General features: G+C 40.2%; 2 protein-coding genes across 8 annotated transcripts in view; both read right to left on the bottom strand.

The window, feature by feature from the left end:
* Nucleotides 1-13: 13 nt before the first annotated feature.
* On the bottom strand, nt 14-9056 carry scamp2l (secretory carrier membrane protein 2, like). The gene is made up of 9 exons (XM_085406148.1): nt 8901-9056; nt 8053-8130; nt 7840-7926; nt 6768-6900; nt 6551-6679; nt 5966-6125; nt 5675-5776; nt 5092-5209; nt 14-1637 (listed from the first exon to the last, which is right to left on the bottom strand). The coding sequence occupies exons 1-9, from the start codon at nt 8955-8957 to the stop codon at nt 1485-1487; spliced, it is 1017 nt and encodes a 338-aa protein (XP_085262274.1). The 5' UTR covers nt 8958-9056; the 3' UTR covers nt 14-1484.
* A 3520-nt stretch (nt 9057-12576) lies between these two features.
* The window catches only part of myo9aa (myosin IXAa), a 96841-nt gene continuing 95389 nt past the window's right edge, over nt 12577-14028 (bottom strand). For all 7 annotated transcript variants that reach the window (XM_085406065.1, XM_085406082.1, XM_085406115.1 and 4 more), the window contains one exon: nt 12577-13934. In XM_085406065.1, coding sequence (XP_085262191.1) covers nt 13447-13934 — 488 coding nt within the window. In that variant the 3' untranslated portion in view covers nt 12577-13446. The remainder of the gene's footprint in view (nt 13935-14028) is intronic.

Genomic DNA, 14028 nt, shown 5'->3' with positions numbered 1-14028 from the left:
ATACTTTTTACACACACACACACACACACACACACACACACACACACACACACACACACACACACACACACACACACACACACAGAGAGAGAGAGAGAGGAAACACTCAAACCTAATTACAAGGTGCAGACAGGAAAAACAGTAAAACTACCATGGGCACAAAGTCAAAAATATTGTTCTTTCTACTCATTAATGCACTTTTCATGTAAATACATTCAAATTCTATACTTCCAGTAACTTTACATTAATAAACCAGTACCCCCCCCCCCCCCCTTTCATTTTAATCACAGCAAGTCTCTGTATTATGCCAAGTTTTCTTAACATGAATTAAAAGGTAACATCTTCATTTGCTTCAAGAACAGCTTTAAGCCTCACTTCATTAAAAAGAAATATCAGTAAGCAGATAAAACAGTACAAATGACCTCTTTATCCCATCACCTTCATTAATCAGCAGCTCATCCTATTGTCATATACACATCAAAACATCAAATTTGGAGATCAACGTTCAAACTGCACAGTAATGTAACAGTATGCATTTATTATCACTTATACTTTTACAGGACACTGTGCATAAAGTGTATTATCGGTATTAATGCACTTATAGTCAGGACAGTTATCCTGCAAGGTTCTGTATGCTGCTGTAATGTGAAAAACATTTTGTAGATCCATTGTTCACAGATGGGGGGAAAAAAACAAAACAAAAAAAACAACATTCTCGTGTCAAGTGAGAATCCAACCTTGGACAAAGAGTTTATATTTCAAGCCTCAGTATGTCATTCCTACATTAGCAGGAAAAAATCCTGATACTTTTTACCAGGATCTTTAAGAAATACTGGATTTAAATCAGTGTTTCTTGTATTGCAGATTATCTCACATGTATCTCTTTAGTCTACTCTGTTAAATGCTTTCAATAGCGATGCAGTGATGAAATGTTACAATTTTATTTGTGTGGCGGCCTCACCTTGCTCTCTATCTAAACCCCAGCTTCAGATTTCCTACTGGACATTTCTCTAAAGCATAAATGAATATGACATATGCTGATGAGATCTGTGCAGGTCTTTACAAGTTCCATCCATTTTATTTTTGCATTTTATAATCTTTTTACCTTTTTTTTTTTTTTAAATTAATGTACCATCTCATTATTAGTTCGTCAATCATCTATGAAGCTCTTTGAATTGCACTGTCCTTCATCAAAGGTGCTATACAAATAAAGTTTAACTGAGGGTAGGTTCCTATTCTTGGAAGATGACTATGTCTTTAGCTACACATCTTCCTAAATTACACAATCTTTATTATTATTTAGTTTTTTAGTGGACATGGAGAATGGAGACACCCCACTTGGTATATTACTCATAAGTTACTTGCTTTTTGCCCTTTTCCCTAAAAATTCCTTTACACCAACTGCATAATGTTGGGACGTGGGTAGCCCGGTATGCTGGTCAGAAAAGAGAATAGCCAGAGACACAAAACTTGTAGAAATCACACTAATTTTGGCTCCTGCCAAAGGCTCCCTGGGCAGCGGAGGTAGCAGCGGAGGTAGCAGCATTTTGGACAGTTCGGTTGCTCAGGACACCTTGTGAAAACTCCTGCTGGGCCTTGGTGAAGCTGGCACCTGTGTTTCTGTATTTAGAGTGGACCTAGGATGATAGGAAAAGACAGAATATTTTAAACAATGACAGGAGATCAAATGATGAAACAGTGTTTAACCTGCTGGTTCCTGTAAGGTTCGGTCCATGGTTCTTATGTCTACAAAGGAGCTCATGAGTTCAGTTTCATTGATCTGCAGAGGTGGGACCAAGTCATTGTTTTGCAAGTCTCAAGTAAGTCTCAAGTCTTTATCCTCAAGTCTCAAGTCAAGTCTCAAGTAATGTCAGGCAAGTCAGAGTCGAGTCTCAAGTCACTGGTGTAAAAGTCCGAGTCAAGTCACAAGTCTGAAATTTTGAATTTCAAGTCCTTTCGAGTCATTAAAAAAACCGAAAAAAAGCATGTTGCAGTTATGCTAAATGTAAATATTAGACCATGTAATTTTTAAATCTGTGTTTTTCTCAACACATGACAAAATAGTGAACTTAGAAAATATACACAAATTGTGAAATTGCACCTCTTTAGAATGCAGCTCAATTAAACCTAGCTCCAAAAATAACTTTCACCGACAGTTCTGAGATAAGCTGCATGTTATTCTTGGATGCGGTTGTAGGACCGGCTTTAAAATCGCATGACAAAAATATCATACACATTAAAAAAAAAACCTGCATCACCAACGTAGCCTGGACAACATTTGCTAGTTAGATGAAGTCAGCTATCTCATCGTAGCATATTTATATGCATATTTATAAGCATACGGTTCTTGGAGTGAGTGCATACACTCATGAAGTTTAGTAACTTCAGGTCACTGCAACAAGCCCAGGTACAGTTTACCGCCGGATGGGTGCAGGACCTTGAAATGCACCGTGTAGAACGAAAGACCATCGTACGTATCATAAGTTTACCAGTCTCACAAATAGTCTTCATAAATACACATTCGTTAACCGTTTATTAATAGGACCTTTGAGCTCAACGGTAATTAATTAGTAGTAGAAATAATTTCTGGTACGCGTTACAGAAATGTAGCAGTGACAATAATATTGTATGCTGTAATCGTACTGGACAATTAGTGATACAAAAAACCTGTTTTATCCTGTGAATAAAAGTACCGTATTTCCCGGACTACAAAGCGCACCTGAATATTAGCCGCACAAGCTAAAATCAGGGGAAAATCCTGTTTTGTACATACATTAGCCGCACCTGACTAAAAGCCGCAGGTGTTTCAATGTTGACTTATCATATGTAAGAGAATATGCACAAAGGGAATTGTCAGGAAAGAGATGGCTGTTTGGAGACATCACTTTTATTAATATTTTGAAAAACAAGTTATGGGTACATATTTGCACATGTAGTACATAACAGTAGCCTACAGCACACCAGAAAAATAGATTCGGACTACCTTTTAGGCTCAGGTGCAGTGACACGGCTTTAACAAGAAGAAAAGTCAGTCATTCACCATCTTTCTCTTCTTCCTGCGCACTAAAACCACCAAAGTCCTCTTCTCCAGTGTCGGATACAAATAGGCTCAGGATGGCTTCGTCATCCACTCTTAGCTCCTTTCCTTCGTTGTCACTTTCAAAACCAAAGAAATCCTCGTTGTCAGTGTCAGAGTCGAACACCCTCTGAAGGGCCGTGGCGGTGTCCTCCTCTCCATCATGCAGCAGTCCAGCCCTTCAAAATCCATTGGTGATCGTGGATGCTTTCACACTTTTCCACGCTGTCAGAATCCACCGGTGGAGTTGAGCATAACTTGCTTTTCGCAAGTTTATCGCCGCTCATCATCCACGCCTCCCGCTGAACGCGTAGCGCTACTTTGAAGTTTGTTTTTCGCGCTACTTCGTACGGCACTACGTTGCCTGGCGGACGGACATGTGACTAACATACCACTCTTGAACCCCGATCCTTCCGCCAGGCAACGTAGTGCCGTACAACAGCGGAACACACAAAACAAATCGTCTTACGATATGACAAAAATCATGGACAATCCATAGAAAAGCCGCACCTGACTAAAAGCCGCAGGGTTCAAAGCTTGTGCAAAAAGTAGCGGCTTATAGCCCGACATTTACGGTATATGTTTTTGTCAATGTACCATAATAACAGAAGCGAAACGCAATATTGTGTCAGGACAATTCACTATTTATGCACAATAAATAAAGGAGCATAGCGCGACAATTTCTGTTCAGCGCCAGACTTGCTTGTAACCTATATCACCAATTATGTTAAGAAAAATGACGCATTAACTACAACAGCAGACTGACCTTCGTGTAAATGCTTGGAGCAGACTAACCTGTGAGCTGGAGTGTTCTGGGACGTTATATTTGATCTTTGAATGGCTGCAATCCAGGCCATCCGTCGCCTGTTTGTTACTTCGGAAACATGGCTCGAACAATTTCTCTTAAACGTCGTAATCCGATAACAACCGATTTCTTTACCCGTCGGCTTCCCGTGGCTGTCATGCGACCGGCTATTGCAGTTAATAATACAACAGCTTCTTGACATTTTTGTGTTTCTTTTTATTGCTGTATAACTGATTTCAATTGAAAGCCTGCGTGCGCTAGTACCTCTTGCCACGAGTTCCCAGAATCCTTTGCGGTTCTACCCGTGAATGACGTCACATTTTCAATCTCTATATAATATGCATGTTAAATTTTATATTTGGGGTAAAATATCAAGTCTTTTCAAGTAAACCGGTTCAAGTCCAATTCAAGTCCCAAGTCATTGGTGTAAAAGTCCAAGTCAAGTCACAAGTCTTAGAACATTTTTTCAAGTCAAGTCTAAAGTCATAAAATTAATGACTCGAGTCTGACTCGAGTCCAAGTCATGTGACTCGAGTCCACACCTCTGTTGATCTGTTAGTGAGGAGGATATCTGAAAATACAATAGATATCTAGTGGAGACTAGGAACAGACTTTTTTTTAACGGTTGTTTTTGTTCCCCCCCCCCTTTTTGCATTAAGATGAAATATTGTGTCCACTTTCTAATTAATTATTGTCTTTAAAAACCAAAAGACACTCCTGGAATTTCTACATGGAGGTAAGTCTGTACAGTAAGTGCATTCAGCACACACACTTGGTTTGAAAATTTCCTCTGAAGCTGTTCAAAGTTTTTGTCACCACCTGATGTTTAGTTTGTCTTTGATGTAGCTTCCAGATATAAATGAGAAAAAATAACATTTATATATGTACGCAGTATAAGTCATCGACAACTGTCAGTGCGCCCCAGGGTGGCTGTGGCTACAATGTAGGCTTGCCATCACCAGTGTGTGAATGTGTGTGTGAATGGGTATGTAAAGCTGGATATGTAAAGCGCTTTGGGGTCCTTAGGGACTAGTAACGCGCTATATAAATACAGGCCATTTACCATTTTAAAACATGTTTAAAATACTTGGCTTAGGGTTATTCAGTTCATCAAGATACATTATATTGAATCTGACAGGTTCATAATAAAATAGTAATCAGATTACCTATAAAAATACGATATGTAAACAGAAGTTTTACTTTTGCGTACCATTTTCAGCAGGATGACAGCCAGCACAGAGTTTACAGTGAAAAATCCAGCCACTACCATCATAACCACAGCCACAGCCAGGTTCGTCTTGATGATGGTGATTGATGTTATCCATCCACTGTCAAAACCAGAAACATGCAAGAGGAAAAAAGGTGTAATTTCACATTTTCTCTGTAATTATTATAGTACACTGAAATTCTTTTTTTGTGGATTAAAGAGAAATACACAAACAACCAGATACCAAATGTAAAGCATGAAGTTTGTAAAAATGACACATGGAAACCTGAGGAGCTTTATACATGATAGAAAAGAACTCCTAAAATAAAAGTTACACACACTTACAAAGCAGCAACCCAGATTTATTAGGGCAGCAGGAATCTGTCAAAGAAATGCAATAGAGGAGAGACAGGAGAAGAATTCACACACAAACACGTGTGAATGAAGAAATGTGGTGGTCCATGCACACTGAATGTATCCCAAAGCAGCATGCACATTCATACAATGAAAAACAGAATCTTGGTGCACTTCCACCACACGTTCAGGTAGTGTAGGAAAAAAGAAAAAGAAAATAAATCGCACTGACCTGTTGCCCCAATGGGGAATCCCCACAGTTTGGATAATGTAAACTGCCACTTGGAAGAAGAAGACGAAAAAGAAGAAAAAGAAGCTGAAAGAGCTGTCAGACCTATGGAGGGGAAAAAAGGGGACACATTATTAATGCGAAGGTGCTCACTGGTTTGCTGACATATTGCACAATAGAGATAATAAGTTTCACAATCGCATGAAGTCATAAAAATGAGTCTGGAGGTCATTTACAGTTTGAAGACTTGTATTAAAGTTCATAAGTGTAAACAATACCAGTGACACAGCATACCTAAAGGCCTTGTAGACCGGCCTGTACCAACAGACGAAGGCCACAGGGGTGAACAGAATGAACCAAAGAATAGCCAGACCAAAGTCAACGCCATAGTTACTGTCAATGGTGAAGCAAGCCAGGCAGGCCAGCACGTTGAGGAAGAGAGTGGCACTGTGGACTGGAGAGGTGCAAAAGAAAACCAGTGACGCAGACATACACTTATAATACAACACTGCTTATAAAAAGCGCCGGTGAACCAAACTCTGTGCACTTTTAAACTAATAGGCATGAATGGTGTCTTTATTATTGTTATTATCATCTCCTTCGTAACAAATTAATTTCCCAAATGTGAGGTAAATAAATTATTTCTCGACGTTTTAGTGCAGCAATTGTGACTTTAAACAATCTAGTATCTTGTAATGGATCAAGTTGATTCATCATGATTCATTTGTAAAGAAAAAAGTAAGAACTTCAGCAAAAGTATGAGTGGAAAGTCTTGATACATATTTAAATTTAGCATATTAAAAGCTGAGATCTGATGTACTATACCATCCTTTTAGGTCAGTGATTGGCATATAAAATGCTACAATCAGGGGTACATACACATCCAGAGGTAGTACATTCTCTTGCACATCCTGCGGTAGTCCTCGGGGATTTCCTCCTCAAAATTCTGATAAAAGCAGGGCTTTATAGGGAAGAACCTTGGAAGAGGTGGCCAGTTGTTCTCTTTAGCTGACAGGAAAAGATTTAAAAACCTTATTATCATTTAAGACTTAACACATACTCAACACAACTACATCAAATACCTGCAGCCACTTACCTCCGGGGTTCGATGCGCTGCCTGCCTGCCTCCTGTTCTCTAGCTCCTGTTCCTTCCGCTCCAGCTCTGCTGCTTTCCTCTCCAGCTCCTCCTGCTGTTTGATCAGGTTAGCCTGGGCAGCAGCTGCTTTAGCCTGATGCGTGATAGCAGACCTGCATCTTAATACTGTCTTCAGCATTGTTGAACACAATTTCCTCATACATGTACTGCACTAAAATAACCATACAAAGTGCTGCTTTCTTGCAGTGATAAGCTAGATGGTCCCTGCAGTAAAATGTGATGACTTTTGGGGCGGCTCAGGATGTGCACCAGGTTGTCTACCAGCAGGTCGTTGGCTAGATCCTCCACCAATCAAATCTGTGTGCCAAAGTGTCCTTGAGCAAGACATTGAACCTTAAATGAATTACCTGTGATGCACCAATCAGAGTGCAAGTGTGTGGGTTGTAGAGAAGCATTTCTTAGCATTGTTTATGTATGAACTGGACCAGGACTTGGATACAGACTTTCTACTCATTTGACCACTCAAAGTTCTTTCTACTATACCTCTCATTCATCCAGTCACACACATTTATACATTATTCATGATTAAGTGCTTACACACACACACACACACACACACACACACACGATCCAGTGGATGCATCGGGGGGCACTCAAGGATCAGTATCTTTTCACAGGAATGCAAATGTGGAGTCAGGGATTGGCCCATTGACCTTCCGATTAGCAGGCGACCCACTCTACCACTCAAGCTACAATCGACCAAGTAAAGAAAAAAAAAACAAAACTCATTCTTCTTTGCATGGTAGTGTCCTGACTTGCATATTTATTTATAAGTGACTTATGTATGTATGTATGTATGTATATGTATATATTGTACTATTCTTAGTTAGCGTATTGTCTGTCTTGTCTTAATGTTGGTTTAAAATGGAGCACTGTAACAAAAAATAATTTCCCCCAGGGATCAATAAAGTATTCTGATTCTGATTCTGATTTCTTGAAAACGTAACTTAAATCAGTTAATGTTGTCTGATCTCATTATTTAAACACGCTGAAATGCATTCGTCTCACTCACTTTTGGGTTCTGCTCCACAGATGTCTGTAGTACAGCTGGTTGAGAGGGTGCAGCAGAGATAGGGATTGTCGTCCCAGAGTGCTGTCCCTGTAAAAAAGGTTGAAGCAATATCTCTTTTCAAATATATTTTCATAAAACCAAAGGATTTGGTTCCTGCTGAATATCATATCACACTATGATATGAGCAGTTCCATTAAAGACACAAAGGCTGACCATTTCCGGTGAAGAGAATGGGTTGTAATCCCCGACGTTGTCATTGACTCTGCTGGTGGCTTGTGTGACTGAAGCATCCTGGGAAGAAGAGAAAAAAAAAAGATCAAACACACTGTAAGGTGTGACACTGAGAATCCATGACTGTTCAGCGTTTATGTGGTGCCAACTGTGGAATTATAGGAGTGTCCCATCCAGTGGAGGAGCAGCACCTGAACACTGAATTTTCTCTCACCAGATTATCTGTTAATAACACTCTTTGCCCTGGACCACATTTGTTTCAGTTAAATTACAGTTTGTGTGTGTGTGTGAATAAAGATTAAGCATCCATTTCTTAAGTTAAAATGTCAAAGACGTGTGGATTCATAAGCATTACTTCCTAGGTCTATAAGACCTAAAAAAAACAAACAAAGAAAAAAAAAACACTGGTCTGTAAAACATAAACAAACAACAACAAAAAAATATACAAAGAAACAAAACTATCTATAAAGTTAAAAGCAGCGTCACTGGCTTGCTACTGGGGTTTCTAGTTAATGGTGTCATCTATGAATAGCTTGTAAAAGAGAACTCCCGGTTAATGGCAGGCACCTGTTCTCGGGTCTGCTCACCTGCGCAGGTGAGCTCAGAGCACACTTCCAGCGAATATTCACAGTTTTAACGTAAAAATGTTTATAAGCGCATTGAAACGTGCCACACTTAACAGTGGCGATTCTTAGCCAGGAAATGCTGAGGCCAAACCCAGCAACCAACCAAACAGGTTTTTGTTAGAGCATATCTTTGTATTCACTTTACACCAGAAAACGAAAAGCTTCTGAAACTCGATTCGCGGACAGAAACCAACCAACACTCACCTGGAAGGGATTTACGTCCATTGGGTCAGCGAAAGGGTTACTGTCGAAACCCGACATTGCGAGAAAAGTTTATATTGCGTAAAATAAACAACGACGGCACCCTTCTCCCCGGCGGCTCTCGCTGGTCCTGCTCCTACTGATGGTGCTGTGCGACGCCGGCGGCACTGCGCATGCGTCGCTTGTGTGGGCCGCGTCACCGAAGGTTGGCCGGAGTCAATTAGCCCTCCTTTATTTTTAGCAGTAATGTGAATTGGTTTCAAATGAGCGGTTCTCGTGACAGTCTGTCCACGCCGATTATGTGTGTGTCGAAATGAGAGCCAGTCTGCGGAGGTAAACGCACAAAGTGAGCTCCTTTTTAAAACTTTCCTCAATGTCCTCGAGGGTTTGAAGTTGCCTTTAGGTGCTGTGGAAATAATAGCTTATTTAAACGACTGAGCAAAATCACGAGTTCACCGGGAAAATAAGAATTACCTGATCTGCTACTGAAAGACAGATTTTTAAAATTGTTTGCTGAACATTGTGGCTCCAGTTTAAAAACAGTACCTACAGTCCAGTACTAACAAGCTTGATAGTCAGCGTTTTATATAATCACCTTTTATTCTCCAGCACAGCCTGAAAAGCTTTCATTTCTTAAAATAATCTTCAGGAATAGTTCTCCAGGCTTCTTGAGGGCCATTCAAAGCTTTTGTTCTGTTCTCTGTCAAGATGACCCCACACTGTTTAAATGGTTTTCTATCCAGGAATGCTTTTTGCAGTGTGGATTTTCATGTTGTAATTTTATGCATTTTTTTTGTCTAAACTGTATTGTTGTACATTGACGAGGTGTTACTCATTGTTTTTGTAGGACCGTTGCAAATAAAAAGTAGTCTTCTGGATACATCTGGCATATTCACATTGATATGTTCATTAATATGTGTTGTCCCTTTTTAAAAAAATAAATTTTCAGGGTGTTTGGGGGTGACCGTAATGCTGAAGAATGAAGCGTCACTAGTCAGATGCTTTTGCAAAATACAGCAGTACTTTTCTGTACTGTTGGATTTTGACAAGATCTCCAGCACCAGCCTCCATCTTATTGTACAGATCGCTGTAGACACTGTTGTAGCCGTTTTCAATTAAAGGGCCAGATGTGTCTCTCAGGTTGTATTACTGAATTACCAACCTTACTAAAAAGAAATGGGCCCCCAGCCATACATCTGGATTGGTTTGATAAGAATACATCCATAAACCATATTACCATTACCAAAATCAGCTAATAAAGAATGAAAGAATGCAGGAAACAAAGTATGTAGTACCTGTCCTACTTCAAGAGGAAGACACTTGAATGGGGTCTTATTTCACTTTCCAGGTGAGGACAGACTGCAAAACTACAAACTGATAAGACCTGTAACATGAAACAGTCTCTCTGGATAAATGCTTGTTACAGAATACACTGAACAAATCATCAGATCGATACAAGGATGAGTATAAAGAAAAAATGGTGCCACTTGTCGTCGGTCATTTACAGAAAGTACAGATACAACTTGGTGCTGAATCTCTGGAAGGCCCCTGCAGGGATGGAGCACCATTTTTCTGACAGATATTTCCTCATTTACAGTTTAATGGTGACAGTCCCCCTGTTTGTGTCATACTTGTGTGAACATCATGGTCACCAGATGTTCCCTGTTGATCATCTCAGTCTTCCATCCTATTTACTTATCTCTTTCCCACAGATTTATTGTAGATGACACTTTAGTCATTGCATCCTTCACAAACAGCCAGTTTATATTTAACTCAATCTGCCTTCTTTCAAAGGCTCTCCATTCTTTCTTCTTGATAGAATTTGTTTTTAATTCCACAGAGCAGACTGGCTGTTAATTAGACCATACAGCGTTCCTGTGTGGAAGTATCGGTACTTTCCACTCATTTATACAGCTCTGAAATGTGTCACCCAACTATCACAAAAAAAGCCTGTAAAAAAAAAAAAAAAAAAAAGAAGCCATTTTTGCCTTTTGCTTGCAGTGACAAATGGCAAGTACAATAAACAGACAGAATCATACCCCTTAATCTTTGAAATCAAGCTTTCTGTCCCATTGGCACAGGTGTATAAAACCCAGCACCTAGCCATGCAGCCTGTCTTTACAAACTTGTTGTTCTAAAGAGCTCGCTGAATGTGAGTGTTGAGCTGTAATAGGATTCTAACATGTTTGTTTAATGCCTGCTTAGAGAGGCAAGGTCTTTACAGTATAAAGAATTTTGAGGCAACTGTTGTGATTTGGTGCTTTATAAATACAACTGAATTGACTATCCCATGATCTTCTGTAAGTGATGTCTTTACAAAGTGGAAGTGTTTAGGAGTCACACCAACTCATTAATGAAGTGCAGACCAGGTAAAAATCACAGCTTGATCACTGAATGCTGAAGTGCATGGTGTGTAAATTCGCCAACGCTTTGCTGACTCAGGAGCTCCAGACCTTCTGGCATTAACATCAGCACAGAAACTTTGGGCTGGTAGCTTCGTGGCATGGGTTTCCATGGCCGAGCGGGAGTAATATATGAGTGGCTCACTTTTGTGCAAGTGCATCAAGAAATGGTAAAATGCTGTGCAACAATACAAGCAGAAGAGAATCAGAAATATGATAATAAATTAGTAATATTAGTGGTGGAGGTGGTAGAGAAGGTCAACTAATAATTAGAAGGTTGGTGCTTCGATCCCTGGCTGCTCCAGTCTATATGCCAAAGTGTCCTCGGGCCAGACGTTGAATCTCCAAGTTGCTTCTAATCTAGTCACCAGACAGTGAATGTTACGGTAGATAGTGCTAGTGCTTATATTAGTGTTTGAGTGAATAAGACCTGTATTAAGCCTTTTGTGTGCTTAAGTAGAAAAGCGCTATATATGAACCAGTCCAATTAGCATTTTGTAACAGAATAGTAATATTGCAGACATTATGGATTACAACAGCCAAATACTGTGTGCATTCAAGGATTTTATATTGTTTGTTAGTCTAAACCTGCTAATTGTTCTGGTTTGGATCACATTGTTTTTGCACAGTTAATCCAATCTAACTACCCCTAACTACCTAATGTCAAATTCCCCTACTGGCTCATGCACAACTTGGAATTTCTTTGTCATTTTCATAGAACACAGTTTGACATGCCACACTGAGGGAAAAAGCAGAATAAAATTATAGATGGCTGGATAGCATGAGCTCCTTCAGTTTCAGGGTCATTATATAGCGCGTGGCTGACTCACTATCATGAATAATTAGCAGTGGGACTCTAAAGGTGCCCCTGTTAGCATTATTGTTATTAAAATGAGTAATTCCCTATTTTAAACACAGGCCTAAAGAAAAGAATTGCACTTATGCAGTTGGACATTTTCAACTAAAACATACACACATTAATAATGACAAGACACAATGATTTTATGTTCTTGCATGGTTGCTATTGAGCAAATGCTTAAGAGACAGAAGAGAATGGCTTTGGGAGTGGGTAATAATGGATTTCAAGAATAGAATGGCATTTGTTCTCTATACTGTACATATGACCTGTACTGTACATAACAGTTGTATGGCTGTTAAGCGGTGAATGCAGGAATTTTATCACAGATTCCAACATTCCTAAAGAGCTGGGATCCCCTTGGCTGGAATACACACCAGCTGACTTGGTCCCTTTGATGGCTGTATTTCCCTTGTAAGGGGGAAAAAAAAAAAAAAAAAAAAAAGCAGCACAAACTTAAAACACATTAAGTGGGTTTTTTTCTTTTCTGTCTCACACAAACCTACAGTCACGCATGAGCTCTCGGCACATGTACACAACAGAAGTGTGGGATCCACTGCCCAAACCCAAACATCTCTGTTCAAGAATCTCAATTTTAAAAAACCAAAAAAAAAAAAAAAAACAAGATAAATATTTGACTTCAACTACCCAGCAGAGGCTGGTGTTCCGGCTTTGTACAGTATTTATACCTGTATATTATATGCTATAAAGAATTTCTGTGACATTAAAAATTTTAAATAAGGGAAAAATTATTTTGTAATAACAAAGCATCCGCTGCTTACATTTATTGTAAACTCATAAAGCAGCCTATAGTCGTGAGCTTTAAGTTCACTGTAACATCTGCGACGCCTGATGGTGCCCGATTTGTTTTTCTTCTCAATTTCTGTAGTACACTGCTTCAGCTTTCCAGCTCTGTAATATTCCCTGATGCCGTGTTTTCTTCTGCATATTCCAACATTCCCTTTTCTCTGTCCTCCTGCTCAGTTTGTCTCCTCTTGGCGCCGAGTAAAGAGTTGCCAAGACACTGTGAGAGCACGATTGGCAGTTTCATCCACAGAAGAGCCCATCTACTGATTCTTGTTTCTCTTCCAGACAATTCTCCTCCCCGCCTCAGGAGGGGGAAACACTGTACACAGCACTTGGGGAAATTTCTTTGCAGATTTTAAGAATGAAAGGCTAAGCAAGAGTGGTTTGAGGAGTGGAGATCAGTTGCCAGTTTGTCACCTCCCATTGGGAACATGTATGCCTGGCAGGAAGTTGGATAGGGATCGCTTTGGTGTCTCATTGTCCTTCATACCATGAATTCATTACTTCCATATACTACCACAGGCTGTGGCATGTCTGAAGGGTCCCTGCCATGACCACCACCTTCTCTGGAGGGCGTTGGGGCAGTATGTTTGGCTCCCTTAAGTTTCTGCTTACCCTTATCTGGATTGTAAGTGCCTCGGCTGGTAAACTGGGGCCTTTCATCATAAATCACTTCCTGATCTCCGGTAGAGCTGTTGTCTAAGCTGTAGGATGGGGAGGCTATGGGTGGAGTCAGACTCTCGGCCTGTGATGGACCCGAGCTGACACCAGAAGACTTGGACTGGAAACGAAAGCGCCGGGTGGAAGAAGAAGACGATGAAGGATGGAAATGTGATGAGGAGGAGTACGAGGACCCGGTGAAACACGAGTCTACAGAATCCAGAGACGCAGGTTGGCGGCGGAGAACTCTGCGTCGGGGGCTCTTCCCGTCAGATTTCAGAGTCCAGGGCAATGTCAACAAAGGACCTCTCTCTGGAGAAACCCCCACCCAAAAAATGCAAAGAGGTCAATATTTTTTATATGCACACGAAGAAATGTGAATGATAAGGCAGTTTAGAATGATCAG

The sequence above is a fragment of the Rhamphochromis longiceps genome, linkage group LG1 (genome assembly GCF_057381845.1).
Source record: "Rhamphochromis longiceps isolate RC_006_pf linkage group LG1, R_longiceps_female_GT1.1, whole genome shotgun sequence".
Lineage (NCBI taxonomy): Eukaryota > Metazoa > Chordata > Actinopteri > Cichliformes > Cichlidae > Rhamphochromis > Rhamphochromis longiceps.
The sequence above is the reverse complement of the archived record's forward strand: the minus strand, read 5'-3'. Positions and strand labels throughout refer to the sequence as shown.

Coding starts and splice junctions, on each gene's coding strand:
- scamp2l (XM_085406148.1), bottom strand. CDS start 8,957: ATGTCGGGTTTCGACAGTAACCCTTTCGCTGACCCAATGGACGTAAAT. Junction 6,126..6,550: donor AATGTACTACCTCTGGATGT/GTATGTACCCCT, acceptor GCACCTCTCCAG/TCCACAGTGCCACTCTCTTC. Junction 5,210..5,674: donor ATTCCCCATTGGGGCAACAG/GTCAGTGCGATT, acceptor TGGTTTTGACAG/TGGATGGATAACATCAATCA.